The sequence below is a fragment of the Watersipora subatra genome, chromosome 8 (genome assembly GCF_963576615.1).
Source record: "Watersipora subatra chromosome 8, tzWatSuba1.1, whole genome shotgun sequence".
In the NCBI taxonomy this organism is placed as follows: Eukaryota; Metazoa; Bryozoa; class Gymnolaemata; order Cheilostomatida; family Watersiporidae; genus Watersipora; species Watersipora subatra.
This window is the reverse complement of record NC_088715.1, coordinates 45563796-45586663: the sequence shown is the minus strand read 5'-3', so window position 1 is coordinate 45586663 and position 22868 is coordinate 45563796. Positions and strand designations below refer to the sequence as shown.

Here is a 22868-nt window from a genome sequence, read left to right as displayed (position 1 = left end):
ATGAGAGCTCATGTCGAGCTCATGCTTGCACTTATCACACAAGGTAACATAAACTTTGAATTCAACTTAAAAATACATTTGTAGCACCACAAAAGTTTGGTGTACCAAACACATTGCTGTCAAGTCTCTCTGACACCGCCATTAGCCACTACATCTGTCTCGAAGTTAAGAACTCCATACAGTACTATACATAGTAATGTTATATTGTATCGCAGATCATAACCACTAAATAGGAATTTGCTACTTTGTGAGTTTGGGTATGGATTAGAATAACGAAAAACATGTTTTCCATCATAGTATCTTGTTTTTAGGAGCTTTTTTTCAAATGATGGGAATGGATCAATTTGTATTTAGCTATTTTAGATAATAAATATTTTGATACGAGAAAATTGGCATATGAGCTCTGTCCCGGAATGCAGTAAACTCGCATGTCGAGGTATGACTGTACTAAGATGCCTCAGCAAATTAGGTTTTAATCTTTTACTGAACTTACTTCAAGTTTTTCATCTTATTTTTTATTATCTGTTTTTTGTTCTCGCATTCACTAAAATTTTTAGCCATCCTTTTGAAAACTTTTTCAAACTTATTCGAAGTGAAAGGCCGAAGGATGCTGTTTTCAAAGCAACCTTTTGCATGCTTGGCTATATACTGGCTATCGAGAGCTGACTCCTATGTTTGTGTCTCAATGATAATTCGTATCTTAAGAAACTCGCTCGAAACTCTACTCGTATCTCGATCTTCTCATATGTTGGGTCACTCGTTGGAGCTGCCGATGTGTGAGGGTACTTCTTTAAGAAACAGTAAAAAGCAATCCTACATATGATTGCTGACAAATGATTTGCTTACTAGTAAAAAGATACAAATGCAGATTTAGTAATCAGTGTTTAGTTGGATTAGTACTCTCGAATAGATAAATAGCTTTTTTATCACCTAAATCCATTAAAGTTCCATATTTCGCTTTTTCTAAATTTGCTAAAGTTTTTGTTATATGCTGTTCAAGTGTTGTTAGACAAGTAAAACTATTTAAATAATATTTTTCCAAATTTAAAAATTTCATTCAAAAGAAATAATTTTAGTATTCACTATTGCAAGAAAAAAATGTATGTAAAATGAATTGCAAGAATAGAAGCACTCACAGATAAGAGTTTTGAATAGTTAAGGTCATGAACTATAATGGTACAACTTATTATTCTGTTTTGTGTTTTTCAACTAAAATGTACCCACTAAAGCTAAAATATTTGACAGATGAGGCAGTTGAGTACAACCAGTTAATACATAGATGTGACCTTACCTTAGTTTTTGTATGAGGAGTTATCTTGCCACGGTGACCCTCATAATCTATAGCACACAGCTTGTTTACGAGAAATCTACCCTCAGATGAAATCTGTAAGAATACTAGTGTATAATTCTTGTAAAGTTTCAAATGACCAAATTTTGAATAATTTTGCTAATGACAGCAGCTGAGAGCAGATAGCAGCAGATGGCAGGCAATGGCAGCAGGTGAGAGCAGATGACAGCATATGAGAGCAGATGACAACAGATAACAGTAGATGGCAACAGATGACATCAGATGACTGCAGATGACAGTAGATGGCAATAGATGACAACAGATGAAAGTGAATGACAGTAGATGGCAACAGCTGACATCATATAAAAGTGAATGACAGGAGATTATAGCAGCTGACATCATATGACAGCAAATGAAAGCGGATGAGAGCCATAATGCCAGCCATAAGTGGATATAGCCAAAGACTACCATATTACAAAAGAAGCAATTAAAATATAAAAAGTAATGTAAAATAGCTTTAAATTCTAATATATATGTGCTTACATACTTTACGCTACTCACAAAATTTTTGTATTTATGGAAAATAATATTTACCTTTGGATTTTTTTTGTTAAAGTAATACTTATAGCATAAAAATGGGCAGCAAAGCCATATTTTAACATAATTTATTACTTTATCTAATTTTTTTCATACCAATTTTTTAAAAGTTTTGATTAAACAGGAGAATTGAATGTTGCTTCAATTTTCATATCTGTGAATAAAATATACAGTGTTTTTTCAAACTTCAATATATTTTGTTACAAAGTATACTTAGCAGTTTCAGTGACTTTCAATATAATTATGCACAACTTTAAAAACTAGTAATTTTTCCAGCTGTTCAGTTGGCAGCAGAAAATGGAACAACTCAAACAATACCCATTGGGAATTTTGATCGGTCAGTATATAAGATAATTATTGAAAAGTCTTAGACAGAAGGCTGTAACAAGGAAAGTCATTGGACAGAAGGCTGTAACAAAGAAAGTCATTGGCTTGCAGATTAACATGAGAAGCTAACATCTAACATTAATAACTATTTTTGAATATATCAACTATGTACAACTCAATTTATGCTTGTTTAGTGACTTTTAGTTGTATTATCTTAGCCTAAATGTCCAAAAAATTGGCTGGCAAATGATCCTTCCAAGTTATGATTGTTTTGCAAATGTTAGTGTTTGAGAGGCAGACCTCTATACAATGCTATTGACATGCTATTGACACATCATGCACCGACATCTGGTTACATTAAACAAACAAATACTGGCTTACATAAGTTTTCCAGATTATTTTTAGATTCAAACCTCTTTGGAAACTAACCATAGATGACTTGGCCTGCTGGTAGACTCCGTTTTTAGAAGTTATGTGTCCAAGAATGACGAGTTGATCTATACAGTCAGATAGGACAGTGTTCAAGCTGATTGCATCGGTGCTGGACGGTAAAAAAGTGATCGGCGTCTTTGTGTTGCCACTGTATAAGTCATTGTTAACTGCTATCAAAATCAAGTAATTATTGCCTTTTTATTAGCAATGCAGAAACTAGCTATTCTAGCTATACTAACTGCACTAGCTATACTAGCGATACTAGCTATTCTAGCTATTCTCACCTTAGCTTGGACAATCCTCACCTCAGGTTGGACAATACTCACCTTAGCTAGGACAATACTCACCTTAGCTTAGACAATCATCACCTTAGCTTGAACAATCCTCACCTTAGCTCGGACAATCCTCACCTGAGCTTTGACAATCCTCACCTTAACTTGGACAATCCTCACCTTAGCTTGAACAATCCTCACCTTAGCTTGGTCGATCCTCACCTTAGCTTGGACACTCCTCACCTTAACTTGGACAATCCTCACCTTAGCTTGGACAATCCTCACTTTAACTGGGACAATCCTCACCTTAGCTTGGACAATCCTCACCTTAGCTTGGACAATCCTCACTTTAACTGGGACAATCCTCACCTTAGCTTGGACAATCCTCACCTTAGCTTGAACAATCCTCACCTTAGCTTGGACAATCCTCACCTTAACTTGGACAATCCTCACCTTAGCTTGGACAATCCTCACCTTAGCTTGAACAATCCTCACCTTAGCTTGGACAATCCTCACCTTAGCTTGAACAATCCTCACCTTAACTTGGACAACTCTCACCTTAGCTTGGACAATCCTCACCTTAGCTTGAACAATCCTCACCTTAGCTTGGACAATCCTCACCTTAGCTTGGACAATCCTCACCTTAGCTTGAACACTCCTCACCTTAACTTGGACAATCCTCACCTTAGCTTGGACAATCCTCACTTTAACTGGGACAATCCTCACCTTAGCTTGGACAATCCTCACCTTAGCTTGGACAATCCTCACTTTAACTTGGACAATCCTCACCTTAGCTTGGACAATCCTCACCTTAGCTTGAACAATCCTCACCTTAGCTTGGACAATCCTCACCTTAGCTTGGACAATCCTCACCTTAGCTTGAACAATCCTCACCTTAGCTTGGACAATCCTCACCTTAGCTTGAACAATCCTCACCTTAGCTTGGACAATCCTCACCTTAACTTGGACAATCCTCACCTTAGCTTGGACAATCCTCACCTTAGCTTGAACAATCCTCACCTTAGCTTGGACAATCCTCACCTTAGCTTGAACACTCCTCACCTTAACTTGGACAATCCTCACCTTAGCTTGGACAATCCTCACTTTAACTGGGACAACCCTCACCTTAGCTTGGACAATCCTCACCTTAGCTTGGACAATCCTCACTTTAACTTGGACAATCCTCACCTTAGCTTGGACAATCCTCACCTTAGCTTGAACAATCCTCACCTTAGCTTGGACAATCCTCACCTTAGCTTGAACACTCCTCACCTTAACTTGGACAATCCTCACCTTAGCTTGGACAATCCTCACTTTAACTGGGACAATCCTCACCTTAGCTTGGACAATCCTCACCTTAGCTTGGACAATCCTCACTTTAACTGGGACAATCCTCACCTTAGCTTGGACAATCCTCACCTTAGCTTGAACAATCCTCACCTTAGCTTGGACAATCCTCACCTTAACTTGGACAATCCTCACCTTAGCTTGGACAATCCTCACCTTAGCTTGGACAATCCTCACTTTAACTGGGACAATCCTCACCTTAGCTTGGACAATCCTCACCTTAGCTTGAACAATCCTCACCTTAGCTTGGACAATCCTCACTTTAACTTGGACAATCCTCACCTTAGCTTGAACAATCCTCACCTTAGCTTGGACAATCCTCACCTTAGCTTGAACACTCCTCACCTTAACTTGGACAATCCTCACCTTAGCTTGGACAATCCTCACTTTAACTGGGACAATCCTCACCTTAGCTTGGACAATCCTCACCTTAGCTTGGACAATCCTCACTTTAACTGGGACAATCCTCACCTTAGCTTGGACAATCCTCACCTTAGCTTGAACAATCCTCACCTTAGCTTGGACAATCCTCACCTTAACTTGGACAATCCTCACCTTAGCTTGGACAATCCTCACCTTAGCTTGGACAATCCTTACTTTAACTGGGACAATCCTCACCTTAGCTTGGACAATCCTCACCTTAGCTTGAACAATCCTCACCTTAGCTTGGACAATCCTCACCTTAACTTGGACAATCCTCACCTTAGCTTGGACAATCCTCACCTTAGCTTGAACAATCCTCACCTTAGCTTGGACAATCCTCACTTTAACTTGGACAATCCTCACCTTAACTTGGACAATCCTCACCTTAGCTTGGACACATCTCACTTTAACTCAGACATTTATCACCTTAACTTGGTCTATTATGACTTTGATTTGGAAACTACTCACTTTGACTATAACATGGGTCTTACCGAGCTGCTGTGTAGAGTCTTTTATAGATTTTGGACATCATTGTTGATGGAGCCCACAACTGACCTCCTTGAGGATCTAAACGCCGACTAGAGATCGGGCTATAATAAATAATATAGACTTTGTCAGCTATAGCTAAACATTAGAAGCAGCAGCCACTTAAATTTTTACATGTCTTTAGTTTTATGTTTTTAATATCAACCAGCTGTAAACATAAAATGAGCTACCAAGGTATTTTAGAAATCTTGCTGTCCAAGCACAGATCAGCTGTTAGAAGAATGAATGTCAGTAAATAAGTTTCCATACAGTGGTAGCGTATCGCTGCACCCCTATATGGTACTGCAATGACATCACAGGAACAGCCGTGTTGATCGTGCCGCTGTCTGGAAGCAAACAGCTATGCAAAGCTATTTTGGCCATGGAAATGGCATTAGCGATCAACGGCATCACACTTTTGCTTGCGCCTGGGTCATAGCTTAAAGATCTCTTGTCAAAAACTGTGAATTAAATTTTACCATGTGTATAACAAATAGGGCCATGAAGAGATAACAGTTTTTTCTTCTGATCAACAATGGTTTGTTTTGTCCTTGACATTTTAAAGATACAACCTTGACATAAAGCGTCGCACAACTATCCCTGTGATATAGCAACCTTTTGAAACATGGTCTGACAGTCAGCTTGCATAGCTTTTCAGCACTGATACACGGCGTTGTCAATACATATCGCTGTATGGAAACTTGGTGAGTACGAGAACTTTTGGATGCTAATAAAGTTGTATGAGAAAACTACAAGTAAACTTTAATAACAATTGAACAATAATAGTAATAACATTAACTATGAACATTACCTTAGTAGCTGCCTAGAGTCTGTTTTAAGGTGACTCTCTGGCAGACTAGAAGGAGCAAAACTAGAGACCGCCCTTACAGAATGACTGCAAAAAGTAATAGCTGTCAAATTGTAAAATGCAAAAACATTCCTTTTGGATTAATTAGCTTGCCAGAGTGCAAAAAAAATGCTTTATCGAGTAAACCTATGGGCGGTGAACATATTTCTACTGCACACAAAAGCCTGTAATACTCTATTGAATAAAGCTGTGAGTAACAGTTTGGATTCTACCGAAACGAAAGCCTGTGCTACCTTATAGAAAAAAGTTTTGAGTAGTAGGTAGGATTCTATTGCAAACAAACGCCTGTACTACTCTATTGAATAAAGCTGTAAGTAGTAGGTAGAATTCTACTAAAAAAACCTTTACTCAGCTCCTCTTTTTGTGCTGATAGCATTTTTCTGGTACTTTCTTTACAAATCTTAAATACTTTGCAAAAAGTAAGTTTTGATTTCCATATAAGTTTTGCTAAAATAATGTTGTAAATATATCAAAGAAAACTAACTTGTTTACAGGTAGAGGGTAAAAAATGATATTACAAACTTACCTCATTGTGACAGGATCAATTGCTTTGTGCCAGTAGTGATGCTGTGCGGCATGTCAAACTATTATCCTTTGTCAGCAATGCGTAGACGCTGCCCTTCATAGTAACAGTGCAATGTAGTAACTTTTGATTTATCAAAAGATATTCAAGCAAAAATCAAACTTGCATGCAAAGATTTCATCACCTCCATTTGCTAGTAGTACTGAAAAAATAACTTCCACCAAATCAGCTCTTTCTGGTTTTATAGACCAGGTAAAGGTACTACCTTGACCTGCGAATAGAACAGGTGCTAAATACAGGGGCATAAATAGCTGCAGATTATAACTTTTTCTTCCAGAACAGCTACCTTTCTATTAGTTTGTGCACTCTTCTTTTTACCAGAGTTTGTTGGTTTTGTTAAATAAGAGAATAGAAGGGTACTTCAAGTTATATAACAGTAAATATTCATTTTACTTTTTGTGTAAAACTTGACTCATTTCCTTGCCGGTTCTAGCTAGCAGTTTCAGTGGCTTGTAATACAGGTAAAATTTTAACATTCATTAGGGCTGTCAGCTGTTCAGTTGGCAGCATAACAGTTTTACTACAGGCAATTAAGTAACTCAATATTGAAATATTGAGAAATATTAAAAAATATTGAGAAATATTGAGAATTTGAAATATCTAAAATAACTATTTATAATTCTTAGACAAAAATGATTATAAAATATTTTTACTGTTTTAATTTACCAGAGTTCTTTCTTGCTAGAAGCTGCTTAATCTGATTCAATTTATATTTCCATCTATAGCGTATAAAGGCAATGTTCACTTACACTCATATAAGGTTTGTCTCATTGAAGTAGAACGACAAGCAGAAAGGAAGGCAATCGCTGTGGAGACGGCAGCAACAAACACTCGACTAAATTATTATGTATGCAGCGCACAAAAAGTTTACAAATTAAAAACACGTAAAAAATCCAAAGTAATTTTCACTCTGCACCTCGCATGCTATAAACCAATATTTATAGACTTACCAGCTCATATTGTTTTCAACTAGCTGAATATTCCTAGACTTACGCAGATTAGAGTGGTTGTAGACAAGTTGGTTTTAATCACGATTGCGTATGATAGCAATATTAACATTATTTGTTGATATTTAATAACGAATTTTTCATCTGTTATCACAAACATTTACTGTTTTTTAATACAGTGAAACTCAGATAAATCGCCCTCGGATATATCAAACACATGGTTAACTCGAATGGATTTGCTTGGTCCATTCCCACGCAAAGATAAATGGCTTTAGATAACTCGACCGAAACTCCGTTAACTCGAACAGTTTTTTGCCAAACGGCTACCGAGACGGTTGTTACTATCGCTTTAGAATATCACTTTATTCTAAGCCATAGAGATAAACATGGACTTTTAGCAGTTCTTAGGCCTCGTTATTACCAACATCGGCCAATATTTTCTTTAACGACTTTTCTAAAGGTTTGCAAAAATCAAATTTTACCAAACATCCGCTTAGCGATAAGCCCTCCGAATGCAAGAAAAGCGAGGTAAAATTTGGATAACTTTAAAGTAATATCAGCAAAATTGATAATGGGTTTTTAATAGTAAAGCAGTTTTGTAATAACTGACTTACTGCAAAATTGATCTTGGTTAAAACGCTCGTTAGAAAAATACGTATGTATTTTTTCTGAGCGTTTTAACCGCAATCAAGTTTTGCCAATTTTAATCTTAGAACGTCTTGACAGTCACATCACCTAAAGCAACAAACAAATCTCAAGTGATGAAAAAATATCTATACTTTCTGATTAAAAATATTTAAAACTTCACACGAGAGACCCTTTAACTTGCAACAAGCAATCTATGCTTTTGATTTATATATAGTTTGTATATGTACATGTATCTACTGATAAATACGCGCACTTATGACTGTCCTGATAACTTGAACGCTCTAATAACTCGAGCACTTTTGATCGGTCCCTTGAAGTTTGAGTTATCCGTGTTTCACTGTATTTATAAGAGACGACTCATACTGCAGTTGAAATAATGATATTGTTCTCTCGATAGTCTACCAATCACTGACTACGTTTGATCGCTAATTTCCGTGCTAGTTGTTATTAGCGGCTGTGACTCAACATATTCTTTTCATCATCGCTTATCTTAACACATATCTATAGCCTACTCTTTACAGTTCATCACAGGTTTGCATGAAATGAGGTTGTCAAAAAGATTAAAGTTTCAAAAATCGGTAAGGTGGTTCCAGGAAAAGTCTGCATTTATAATGTATAGATGATGAATTATTTCTTGACAAAGAAGTTTCTTCCTCTGACATCCTGATTTAATTTACCCGATTAAGAGGCTAATGAGAGAACAATTTTGTCAGAATATATTATGACATCTACGGTGTATGTCTATTGGCTGGATGTAAGCCTTCATAAATAATTTGCTGGCCCTGAAATGTTTGCAAAATCAGTCAAGTTTCGATGGAATAAGGGAAAAAATTACAACATATCAATGACTTAAAAATATTTTGAAACATTTGGAATGCTTAAAATTGATTTCAAAGTGAAAGTGTAATGCAACCCTGCTCACAAAGACACCATGTGATTGGTCTTAAATGTTTAAAATGCTTGAAAGTTTGAACAAAACCAACGGAATGACAAACATATAATTTTTAAAAACTCTAGTCTTACAAATCTCAAAAGCCTTTTTTTAACAAACCCAAATTTCTAATCAGAAATCTGGTCTTAAGTGCCACAAAACTATATTTAGTGACGGGGAGCCAGCATCGCAACTATTGCAATTACTAGTATCATTATAAACACACACGCACGCACACACGCACGCACGCACACACTCACGTCCGCACGCACGCACGCACACACACACACACACACTCACGCACGCACACACACATTACATGATACAAACCTTTTGGTTGAAGACATTGACATTTCTGTTTACAATAATGGCAGGGCGGTTTAAATATCTGATAGAGGAAGCTGACCATCCAGAATGGCAGACTATCTGAACAGCTGTACTGTTAATAAAACAATGTAAGCAGGGGAAGATTTCCATGAAATAGCAGGCAGGAACATGCTTGCCCACCACCTGAAAACTGCTCTCAGGATTAGTTGGAAAAAAACTGAAAAAGCACACAAGTCAACACCTGGCTAGTGCTAAACAAGGAATGAATCACAACACTTGAGAAGTCAAACAAAAGTTATTGCTAAATGGCATGGTCTGTCGAGACAGTACAGGAAAGCGTTCCAATTTTGCTTTGGCTTGGATTGACCCAAAAAGGCTTGCGATTCTCTGATGTCTGACTCAGTGTCGTCAATTATCCAAATAGCTGTTACCATCATACACTCTTCATCTGTGCTGTCCTTGAGAAGCAGATTTGGACTTCAGGTGCCTCGGTTTGGTAAACTAAAAATGTGAGCAATCCCTGATTTTGAGCAGATTGTCAAACTTCAGTTTTCTTTGTCTGAGCTAAATTCAATTTACTGCTCTGCAAACTGGACACTTTTATAAGTGTGCATTGAGTATGCCTTGTATTTATGTTTTTATAAAACAAGAAATTCCCCTGTCATACAGGCCGCGACCAAAGTGATATTGAAAAAAATAAAGGGTACTGATGGCGGATAAATGCAAAATTAGCAGTCAAATGACACTGCAGTGCAATAGGATAACTGCAATGGTAGCTGTAATGTACTGGGTGTGGGTGCTATTATATACAACAAACAGCAATAATGAAAGGAAAAGATTTATATGTTTATTTCTCTCCCCTGCAATAGGAGAAATGCAATATTGGCCAATATTAGAAGTAAAATGTACATATATTATTAGATAAACCAATATTATTAATATAGTAATAATAGAAAACTAATTCACAATTTTGTTTACATTTCAAAACGTCATAGCTAACAGTATCAAGAATTTGAGATATTTATATAGATTTTCAGAAAATCTATTTAACAAAACTATTTAGAAAAAATAATAACAGTAACATATTTCCCATCATCGATGTTGTTAGTGTGACTATAACACTTCAATAGCCATATAAACTTATAAATAATTAAATATTGTAATAATCTCATAAGAATCGTTAGAAAAAATATCATCGTCATTTCTTTTACTTTTAATGCTTTGGACATCAGTTAGAATAAAACAGTACTCAAAAGTTTCCAAAATGTCAGTTACTTTGAAATCGGCCTGATAATAGAATAAGTGATAACGGGAAAAAAGAAATGGCAATGCTGGTTGTTGAAAAAGTAGTTGTCAGCAGAAATTGGCAGAGTATAGTGTAAATGAAAGTTGTTCGAGATGACACAAAATAAATTTGAGGGAGCACGACTTCAAAAAGGTGCAAATAACAATTTCAACAAATATAGAAAAGTTAGATGAGTTCAGCGTTCTGTTAAAGGTCACGCAATCTAGTCTCCTCTCTTTTACCTTGTAGGATTTTTAACAAAAAATGTAGACCTTTAACAGAAAGAAAGTATGAGTGTTCACGCGTCTGGAAGCTTTCTGCAAACTGCAGCAAAATAAAAAAAATGTTCTCATCATAAAGAAGCATGATAGTTTGGCCCTAGCTTGTACAAAAATTGTAAAGAATTTTGGCAAACGTTTTATATAATTTAATGAAACCTTTGGTGATTGGACAAAAAAAGATAAGCTGATAAACAGCGTACCACAACTTCGTACCTGTAAATCGGTCTACGCCTCAAGCTGTCCACTTTTATTACAGAAACCTTTGAATAAATTCGATTACAAATAAACAATGCCATAGACTGGTGAAATGAGAACGGTTTTCTCGTGTAATGCGCACTGCTAAATAGTTCTACTATCTGTCGCACGGCTTTATTGGCGTATCATAGGCCGGTCTTAACTTTTATTTAACCAAGCTTTTCAAGCGTTTTGTGGCAAATTTCGGCCAAACTAATCTGTCTATTTGTGTATTATTCAATCAGATGGGTAAGTTTTAAGATAATAACGACGGTATATAAAGACTTGGTAACATATTTGAATAGGCTTAAATGTGTTTTGTATCGTTATTATACTTTAACGACTCTACAAAACGATGGTTAAATTTGCTGATGAGATTTCGAAACAAGGATTTGCCATGTTGTTGATAAATAATTTTAGTGAGTTGTGTGCACACGCATTTATCATAAAAACTTTCAAGCTTTGCTCAGCTCTTTTGGTCGTGAGATTATTGGTATAATCATAGAATGATATGAATATTTATATATTCAACATTTAGAAATATAAATATTTATATACTTCACTTATAAATATAATTCTCAAAAAACATTTATTTGTAAACATATCATAAATAAATCTTGTAGGTCCAATATTTATTTGTAAAATATTTGTAAATATTTATATAAATATTTTTATCAATAAGTAAAACAACCATTTATTAAATTTTTATACCGGAGATATTTTTAAATTAATATTTACTATAATGATATAAATTTATATTTTCTTCATATGAATATTTATATATACCTATGTAAATATTTATAAAAATATATTTAGTGTGGTATAATAAATACACGCATATTTATATAGCACACTATGCATATTCCGCATGTGTCTGTTTGTCAGCAGGAATATTATTACCTAAAGGTTATAAACCTTTCTGCTTGTTGAGCAGTCAGCCGGGTTGTGTCAGCACTTTTTGAAACTAATTGCATTCCTAATATTTGTTGTTAGACAGATCTGGCAAATCATGCAACAGAATCGTCATTACTAGAAAAGGAAAATTCTTTATTAAGAGAATCTTGCATAAGATTCGAAAAAGTTTAAAACTTTTCAAAGTTTTTTGAAATTTTCTCGAACATTTTCTTAAAATTTTTCAAATTTCACTTTGTCATAGTATATACAGATTAGCTATCTGAAATTTGTCATAACATAACAAAATAGCCATTTAATTTAAAATTAGCACATTGGTTCATGGTTGGTTCATGATATATTAATAACTTGGTTGCATTTTGTCAAGACGCAAATGCATGTGACAAAAGAACAACATGATAGCCATAAGACGCTAATGAATTTGGTTTCAGAGCATGATGTAACTTTACGCATTTACAAATATATGATAGAAATATAGTAATTACACTGTTTTAGTGCTTTGAGTACTTCATCCTTCATCTCTGTTAGCGTGTCTCATTTCCTCAATAATAGTTACGACACTACTGACTGTTGTTTTCAGATTTTTCTTCCTGTTCTTTGTGTAGTATTTGATAACTTTTACTTTTTCAATGACCTTACTTAAATAGCCTACTTTAGTTGCATTAGTAGTGTATTATAACAGGTAGCCAACATAATTATTATATTGCTTTATCGCTAAACTAATTTGAATAAAAACATTATTGTTTAGTTGATACATAGAAATTACTATTATATCAATTATAAAATTAAAAGAGAATTAATTCAAATAAAATTGCATTAATAAACAAAAGCTGCAGTCCATAAATATATCTATATTTATTAAAGAATATTTAAAATATGCTTTCTTTTCAGTTCTGCTAACTACAAATTAGCAACTTTTTGTGCTTTTTTACATTCTTGATAATAATAACAATGAATATAAAACAGAGTGTTTATTTTTTGTCATTTCTACATATTCATGCATGTTCAACAAATAGAGATTAGTTTAAATTGGTTCAACTGCTAGAAAAGCTATTGGCTACTAAAATATCAGTTCGGCATGTTTTCCGAATTGCATTCGTTCGGCTTATCAGAGTTGTATTATCACTTTTATTTCTAGCTGTGATTGCAGGATACAATCTGGTTATGTAATTTTTATTAGTAATCAATATTACTTTTTGCATTTGTTTGTATTTATTATTTTCTAAAAGCTTTATATCCAATACCTCTTTTTTAATTGTTTGTTTTCAAATGTGCTGTTTTAATTTCTGCTGCGACTTTTATTTGCATTGAATAATGATAAAGCGTTAAGGTCAATTACTACAAACTGTCAACATTCACTTCCTAAAAATGGCCTATACATTTTCTCTCCAGTTGGTTGAACAAAGAACATTGTTTACTACCATGCACTTCAGTGACGTATTTGATTCTGACAACTCAATTTTCCATTTGTACCAGTGTTGTTGTATTCAATGTTTGTATGGAAGCTTCCTCTGCAAAATTAACTTTTTATACACACCTTTTTACATAATCATTGTTATTATTAATTCAAAATATTTGTGGTTTTTTGTTTTGTTTATTCAGTTGGTATCAATTGCATTAGTATCAAATCATTTTTCATTGTCATCATTGCAGCAAACAAACATTATCTAGCCATTACTTGCTAACTATTTCGCAAATAAACACCTTTTACTGTTGTTTCATCTTTCTGTAAGTTATTTTGAATTGCACAAAACCCTACTGTCAGGATATAAAGTTTTAGAATGTTTGTATTTTTATTTTCATATAATGATCATGCGCAACCATCAAATTCTTTAGATATTACTCAGTGTGTAAAATTTTAGTGATTGTTATACTTATTGGAAAACCCACAAACCTAAAAATGATTATACTTTTCACTATTATATATATTTTGAATAGCCTAACTTACTATATTCATTGAGTGGAGAACTTTAACTATTGGCAGCTACATTACCTGTCACTGTTTACAAGCTGTTTTAGATCTTTAGCAAATGGGCATAAGAAGTAAGAAATGTTTTCAAAAATCTGCATTAGCTAAGCCTCGAGCCTTCAAACAATGGAATTATGCATTAGTTAGATACAGACATGGTTAAACACCTTCACTTGACAGTTAGAATAGTAAACGCTGTACAAAAAAAGAACTTAGTGCAAAAATAATTTTATTCACTGTGGAGCGCTGGACATTTAGATGGTAGGTAACATTTTATAGAATATGAACAATAAATATTTGCCAGTAACTTGCTAGTATTTACTGCAATCTGAGCTCAGGCGGTAGTATTTCTATGTGATATTGTACCAACTATATTAAGTGATAATATATCAATTAATATTACTATATCATTTTTACAATTAGTATAAAAATTATTGTTTTGATAATAAGCGTATGCTTATTATCAAAATATTTTGCTTTGCTATATAATTATTTACCAAAAAAGCTAGCGTCAATGATATCTCAAACTTACTTTAGAGTGCAAAGCAACGCAGTAGCTTTTGTAAAAACTTTATATTAAGTTTAAAAATTTAAACTATAATATAAAAATTTACTATTCGTCTTTTTATTTTTACCGTAAATCATTCGTGGAAATGTATTTATACACTAAATAACGTCACTTCTCATACATACCTTTTACGGTATAGCTGTAATTACAAAGGGATAAAACCAGTCTATGTCTTTGAAGGCGATCGATTTGCTATGATCTCCTTTGCAGTTTGTTGTATTTTCCTTTTTGTCAATGAACTAAATATATCTTTTTTCAATGTTGAAGGTAGAGTTGGAGGTAACTTTAAATTTGTACTAGTGGCGTGATGGGAAAGGCATGGGTAATATGGCCTGCATGGGGGCTATAAGACTATTAATATCTCACTAAGTAACAACTACATCAAACGGAAACAGAGACTAGAAGGCCAATGTTGAAAAGCGTGACTTCCTGTAGGAGAGCCTCTTTTTTCAAAAAATGTTAGAGTGAAAAATCGAGTTTTCTAAAATTATGTAAACTTGTAATTTAACTGTAATTTACTGTAATTTGTAAACTTATAATTATATTCATATTTTCATGTTTAGTAGTTTTAACCCTTTTAATGCTTTGCTATACATCTCAGAATATTATGTCACAGTAGACTGAAAAGGCTCTATTGTACGGGAACAGATTGTACAGTGCTAAAGGATTTGTACACCTATTTGTAAAGCTTCACGAGATGATGGCATTCTCTGATCAACTTTATTAAAAATATTTTGTATAATTCCTGAGGTAGAAGAAATCTCCTTGGAGGAAAGCATATTTTTGGAAAAATGGAGGCTCAATTATTCACGTTTGTTCTAAAATGAAGGAAGAGTAACATGGCCTGATGGTTATAGATCTATGTAAACATGCATATTAAATATTTAGGTTAAGCAAAAATTTGTTTAAGATTCAAATGTACCAAAAGTGCAATTATTGGATTATTTTTAAAATTGTGAAATGCAGATAGTTGGTTATAATTATGTTTGACCATTTCAGCGTATTAATTGTTTCAACTGACTGAAAGGTGAGATATAAGCCACAACTTTAGCAATTAAACAGAAATGGCTGGGCAAGGATCGTTAAGTGGCATTGTTAAAATGTATCAGGAGACCTCGATCGGTTTACCTAAAAATACATTCATGAATTAAGCCATAACTTTTACCAAAGATGTGGCTGCAAACTTCTTTGACAATCGACAATCTTCAATCGTACAAAATGGTTTAGACTACGCTAAAACATTTAACATAGATGAAACTACAATTTCTATAGTCCTAAAGCTGGGTAAAATCTTAGTTGAACGAGGCAAAAGGCAGTAGCAGTCATAGTTAGTAGAGAAAGAGGCTTTAATACGACAGTTGTATGTTGCATGGAGGCTACTGGTAAATTTGTGTCTCCATGTTTATCTACAAACAAACCAGAATGGCTCCTCAACTCATGAATGGTGGGTCAGTAAGAGCAATTGGAAGATGTTCAGTGTCTGACTGGGTCAATGAAGATCTTGTTTTGCAATTGCTCACACATTTCCAAAAAATTACCAACAGCCTTATTAAGAATTGAGTCTTATTAATTGATGGCAACCATAGCAGCTATAATAATTGGCTATTTGGCAGTTTCTATGAAATACTAGCATAAGGTTTGTTACTATTCTCTCACATATTTTGCATTGAATTTAACTGTTCAATGCTAGTTTTTTAAACTGTTAAAATCAGCTATGCTAAAACTGTTTGAATGTGGTTGCTAAATAACCCAGGTAAAGTTGTTTCAGCAGCTCATGTGGCAAACATCTTTATTACTGCATATACCATTCTCCGCTGCATGCAGTCTGTTGATTCTGGATTTTGTGCTGCTAGAATTTTGCTTTTCAACAGAAATGTCTTTCCTGATAAGGAATTTAGCAATCTGGAGCATGCAGAACAGCGATCGTGTTTTAATGTATGAATTATTGACAAACAATTAATTGGAGATATCAAAAGTAATACTGAGTCACCAAGTGCAGCTTCAACTAATATGTAGTCACAATACTAAATGAGATTTTCCATAGCCCAAACTTCAACCCATCAGCAAGAAAAAAAGACAACGCTCACCAGTGAGCACAATTTTGCATGTGAATGTAAGATTTGAATGAAATACGCATTTTTTACAATAAAAATCACAGTGCTAGAAAAAGAAACAAAAAAAGCAAAAGAAAATTAAACTAGTTCAAAGGTAAACAACTAGAGCAGATAACAGAGGCAAGAAATAGCCGTGAAAGAATGCAAGTCAGAAAACAAACATCACAATCGGCTGGCTGTCTGTCAATTTGGACGATGCATGTATGGGGCAAGCATTGTGGTAGAGAGAAGTAACCCAGTTTTCAGTAACTACCACTTACGGAACTGTTGCATTAACCTGAAGGGATGCCAGTACAACACATCCAGTCTGACAGAGCTAAGTAGCCATTTCACTTGCCCAATATGCAAAGGACAGAGGTAGATCTTTAACATGCCCACTCTGTCAGTGTGGTACACGAGGCCGCTAAGTAAAGGTCTACATAGATCTAAAAGACTCAGCACTTTAGGGTTGAAAACTTCCTGAGAGCATTTTGTTAGATCAGCATTAAGCAGGATTTGAACCACCAACCCCATGGTTGACTGTCAAGTCACTACCGCTAGGCCACTCAATATTTCCATGCTTAGCAGTAGACTTTTACTTACAATATTAGTCTGTATTATTATTATTTGTTATCATCTCAAATATTTTATGTTAGGCTATTCTATTTAAATAATGGTTGTAGTCAAACTGTAAGGATCTATTGATACAGTATAGCAAAATAGAAACTTTCGTATGCAAAACTGTATGGAAGCATATCAGCCACAACAGCATAACAATAGAAGATATATGAGACGCCTAAGTTTGTTTGGTACAGCCACGATTGTTAAGTCTTGGCTCTGAAACTTCGTATAAATATATTTACGTAATACTGCTGTGTCCGACTAAATTTTTATCTCGGAGAATTTACCAGTTTTGCTCAATGCTTAAGTAGTCCATATCAACCATGTTTTCCCTCATCATACTTGAATAATAGGGCCATATTCAGAATGTATATTTTCTTTGCAACATCAGTGTTTCAAGACTGATCATCATTGCAAAAATTTTTTTATTGCTAAATATGTCATTTTTTACTGGAAGTTTATCTGGATGGAGTTAAGAGGTAGTTTTTTCATCTTGCAGACAGGCTTTAATAATTACTATATTAGTAGCTGGAACAAAGGTGTCTCGCAATAACTTGAAACTATGCTTGCTGCAGTTATACGCAGTTATAAAAAAGCTATAATTACCTTGAAAAAATAAAAAAATGTGCACACATTACATTTCAGCTGGTTTTAGCTATTGCATTTATTTTTATGTAAAACATGTAGTAAAATGATAATTGTTCTTTGTGTTTAGTGAAAAACATATAAGACTATGCAATGCATTGAAACTACTAGAGGTTAAACACTGGTTATAATCAAGCTGCAGTAAAATTCTCACATAGTTTTTGTATCAAGAGCTATATTAGTACGACTTGTTCTTTTGCTATAAATTAAAACCTCGTTTTGATATGAATTCATTCCTAAAGAACTAAAAGCATGGCATAGAAGACAAAAGTTTAATAGCAAAACTAAGAGTTATTTTACCAGGTGCTGATTTTCTTTTTAAATAGTATGACTGATCCATCAAAAGGTAATACCCCACACTTACACATTTACTAGAAGCTGCAGGAAGAAAAATTAAATTTTGACATGTATTTTGTAATACATTGAGTGTGCAATTATAAGGAAAACTATTTTATGTGAAAAAAATTAGGTAAGATGCCTTTTGCACAGAAATAAAAATAATTAGAAGATTAGAATACTTTATAATTTAATTTTATTGATTAATATTTTAGAAATGCTAACATTATGAGATATGTAGTTGGGGATCATGAATCTATGACGTAACTACTAGATATGCAACAAAAGATCAAGAACTTTTCCTAAATGGATAATCGCTTAAAACAAGCCCCGGAAACTCATCCTGTAGGTTGAAAGCCGCGTTGTTAATTTGATAGAGGGTTGCGAGTAAAAGAGCTTTGTGCTCAGAAGTGAGAGTTGCTTCACACGCCATTTCGAGAACAGATTTTTTCTCATTATAAAAGCAATATGCAGCTCGTGTGTGTGAAGGTGAGGTCAGTTCTATTTCGAATAAAGTCTTTTGGTTAGCACCTGTTCGTCGCCTTATAATCATTATTTCTTTAAGCTGGGCAGAAAAAATCCGTTGGCGGCTTAAATTGACCGAACCAATGTCGTTGTTATAAATTGTACACACCGTTGCAGCATCTGATCCCAACGAGCTGCACAGGGAGAAGTGTGAAATACCAAAAATATCTCTAAACCGAGTTTTAACGGCTGTCCTTTCACATTTCCTTGTTGCTACCAATATAATGCGGTTTGTTGTGACATCAAGTATTTCAAAGTATTGAGTTTTTTCAGCGTCAGTTAAGGATACTCGTAAATAAAACCTGTTGCAGTTATTAAGAATGTTCAATTGAGATTCAACTGCAGGTTCGGGTAGCACAACCGGTCCAAATGCACCCTCGCCCAGCTCACGAAGGAGATTACTAGGAATCGCGTGCAGGTGATAATGGTACATTGAGTATATGCTTCTAATGGCTGCCAACAACACCAAAAACTTTTTGAAAGGAGTTAATGTAAAGTTGTAATTGACACACACCGTCGATCCAATATCACACTTAGATATGATGCACTGACATGACGGTGAACCTAACTGAATTGCAATCGATTGTTTTTTTGCCAAATTTATGTTCTGCACAAGTTCGAACAATGGATTGGAAATCCCATCATCAGCATCGTAAAGCCTGTAATTTGTGATAGAGCCGGCAACACGATTATTGTCTTTAATAGCGAACACAGTCATAGTATCCATAGGACTACACAAACCATATGCCGCTGCTAACTCCGTTTCCCCTGTCATCCCAATAGCTGTTACCGTCTCACGCTGTTCATCTACAGTCAGGTTGAGAAGCAGATTCTGACCTTGACATGCTTCAGTTTTGTAAACAACAAAAGTGAGTAATCGTTGATTTCGAGCAAAAGGTCGAATTCCAATACTATCAGTGTTGTCAAGCACAGCCAGCGTGCTGTATGAAATATTTCTGCTCATGCTGCTGACGAGCAGGTTTTTATTCCCTTTTTCTTTACTTCTTCTTGATAAATGATGTTATTTGAAGTATTATAAATATGCTTAAAATATCATTATTATTGATGAATCATCAAAAATGTAGTACTGTTGTGCTTACAGAAAAAGCTTGATATTTAACTACTGCTGATGACGTTGTTTAATGGATGGCTTGAAATACCATTTATTACATATTTATATATTATATATGATATATATATATATGTATTTGTATGATACATATCAATTTTTCCTCAGTCTTGTTAAGACAAGTGAGTGCAGGTAGTGGTACAGGTACAGGTAATATACCTGCTCAGACCTCAAGCTCAGGTCTTCAACCAGAGACCTGGGAGTTTGAACACCTCAACCTCCTAGAGGCCTCAAAATCATAGCTGTTCCCAATAGCGTGCTTTTCTGCATCTAACTTGCATTAGTTGTTGTTGCCAAATGGTCATTTCACATTTGATGTGCAGGTGTTATGGCATCCAATGCTTTAATGGCCACTATTTATATATACATATTATTTACATGAACATGTACTATATATATATATATATATATATATATATATATATATATATATATATATATATATATATATATATATATACATATATATAAAATATATATATATATATATATAAATATATATATACATGTATGTATACATGTATATATATAAATATATATACATGTATGTATACATGTATATATATGTATATACATATTTAAAGTTAGCATACGTATATGCAAACTTCAAATATAGTAATATATATAAATTTATTTAAAAATTAAATAGTAAAGCTTTGTGTTATTTAACTAAAATGACTGGAATTGCTTTAAAAGAAACAAAACCTTTATATAGTAACTTTAGCTTCAGGTTTACCTCTCTCTCTTTTCAAGAATAAAATACTAAACTCTTCACACACTGTTTCTCTAACAGTTTTCTTTTGTAAAAATACAAAGTGACTTGATTATCTGTTTATTCTGCACAAAACAGAAATATACTCAGACAAATTACATAAACACTACATTGATATATTCTTGCAAAAAGTATATAGCTCAGTCATCAAATCTAAAATGTGTAAAAACTTTAATGTAGAATTTTGACTTTAGTTAAGAAGAATATAACTTTGAATACTAGTTTGATCCATTTAATTTTAGGTAAAAAAAGTTTTAATTATAATGAATTCATGTTAGGTTTTCATTTGAAATCAAATAAAGAGAAACAATGCTCACTTAATACTATTTTCAAAGTAATAACGTAAACAAGAGAGCAGGACTTTATATTTGTACCAAATATTTATTCAGGTAAAGGTGGTACTGTCCAAAAATGCTTTAGTCCAGACGTGACATTACTACTAACTCCTAGTTTTTTGAATGGGTATCCACCAGCCGTAGGTAGTTTGAATCGAGAGTGTAATTCATACTGAATTGCAGCGATGTTGGATAGATGAACAAGGAGCAAAGCCTTACTTTTAGAGCTCAATGTACCATCACATTGAAAATGAATTTGTCCCACTGTTTCGTCAAAAGTGCACTGTGCAACTCGTTGAAATGGAGGAGTACTTGAATTAATAACACCAACATGCCAAGACTGCTCAGGATGAGTTGAGCTGTCGCTATCATGGGTCATGATCTCCTGGCAATTTGCATCATAAATCTTTCTGTTTGAATGAACGATCAAACCTATTCTTGTTCCTGATGCTTCAAAAACATTAGTTGTTTCACAATTCTTGCTTCTTTTCGAAAAGAAGCAAACATTTCCAAAGATATCACTGAAACTTTTACACCAACTCAAATCTGATTGACTTTCAGCCACCACCAACTGAACTCGGTTACTCTGGAAGTCTAACAACTCATTAAATGTAGAGTCGCTGGTGTCTTTAAACGAAACTCGAAAAAAACATTTATTGAGTTCATCTAAAATTTTTAAGCCTGACGGCAGCAGAGCTTTTGAAATATTTTGAAAGCCTTCAGATGACGGCTCACCAGCAAAAATTTTTGTTTGAAGATTGGCCGGCATCGGGTGCAAATGGTAGTTATATGTTGAATAAATTTTTTTCATTCCTGCGAGCACAACCAATAGCTTTTTCAGAGAAGACATTGGCCAGTTGTAATTGACGGCAACAGAGGATCCGACATCCAAAGGCTTAATATTACTGATTCCTTTTCTTATTTGATTAGATATAGAAAAAATATTCTTTTTGACCATAGATTTTGAGTGGGATGCGTAGAACAGCTGAGCATCGGGGTCACACTCTTGTTTATCAAACAGATCAGTGTCTGTGACGGTTCCAAGGATCTTTCCTTTTTCAACTAATGAAATCACTGTCATAGCATGACGGCTGCTGTGCAAACCTTTTGCCGCCCATATTTCTTCTTCTCCTGTTTTAGCGACTAAAGTAACGATTTCATTCTTTTCATCAACTATAAGGTTGAGTATGATTTCTCTGCTTTGCTCATTGAACACCAGGAATTTAACAGATTGACCAGTCCTACAAAATGGCCGAATGTATAGTTTTACTACATTATCCAAAACATCGAAAGTGTCATAGTGTATTTGTGTGCAGGCCATTTTAACTGTCCAGCAGTAACTTTAGCTTCACATTAGTACTTAAAAAATTATGAAATTATTAAAAGTATTTCAGCAATGCAGTTAATGCTGTTTGAGCTTGAAAACCCTTATTTTGCTTCCCATAAACCTGAGAAATAACAGTTGGTAGCCTTTGAGTATTGTTTACTGTCTTGAATAGCCATGTTATATAATTTTATACTATATTAGATTGTATTACAGTACATCACACCATATCATGTTATTCATCATGTTTTCAAGGCACTTGTTGAGTTTCAATGCAAGAAATTGCTTGTAATAATATTGAAGCTTCCAGATGGCCCGAGTGTT

The 22868-nt window shown here is 34.2% G+C and overlaps 1 protein-coding gene across 1 annotated transcript in view; it reads right to left on the bottom strand.

Moving 5' to 3' along the window:
- Positions 1-19948, bottom strand: part of LOC137402627 (golgin subfamily A member 6-like protein 22) — a 37529-nt gene extending 17581 nt beyond the window's left edge. The window contains exons 1-2 of the mRNA XM_068089132.1: positions 19144-19948; positions 3034-5075 (exon numbers count right to left, since the gene is read on the bottom strand). Of these exons, the coding sequence (XP_067945233.1) occupies positions 3034-5075; positions 19144-19948 (2847 nt within the window). The remainder of the gene's footprint in view (positions 1-3033; positions 5076-19143) is intronic.
- Between the last annotated feature and the right edge of the window lie 2920 nt (positions 19949-22868).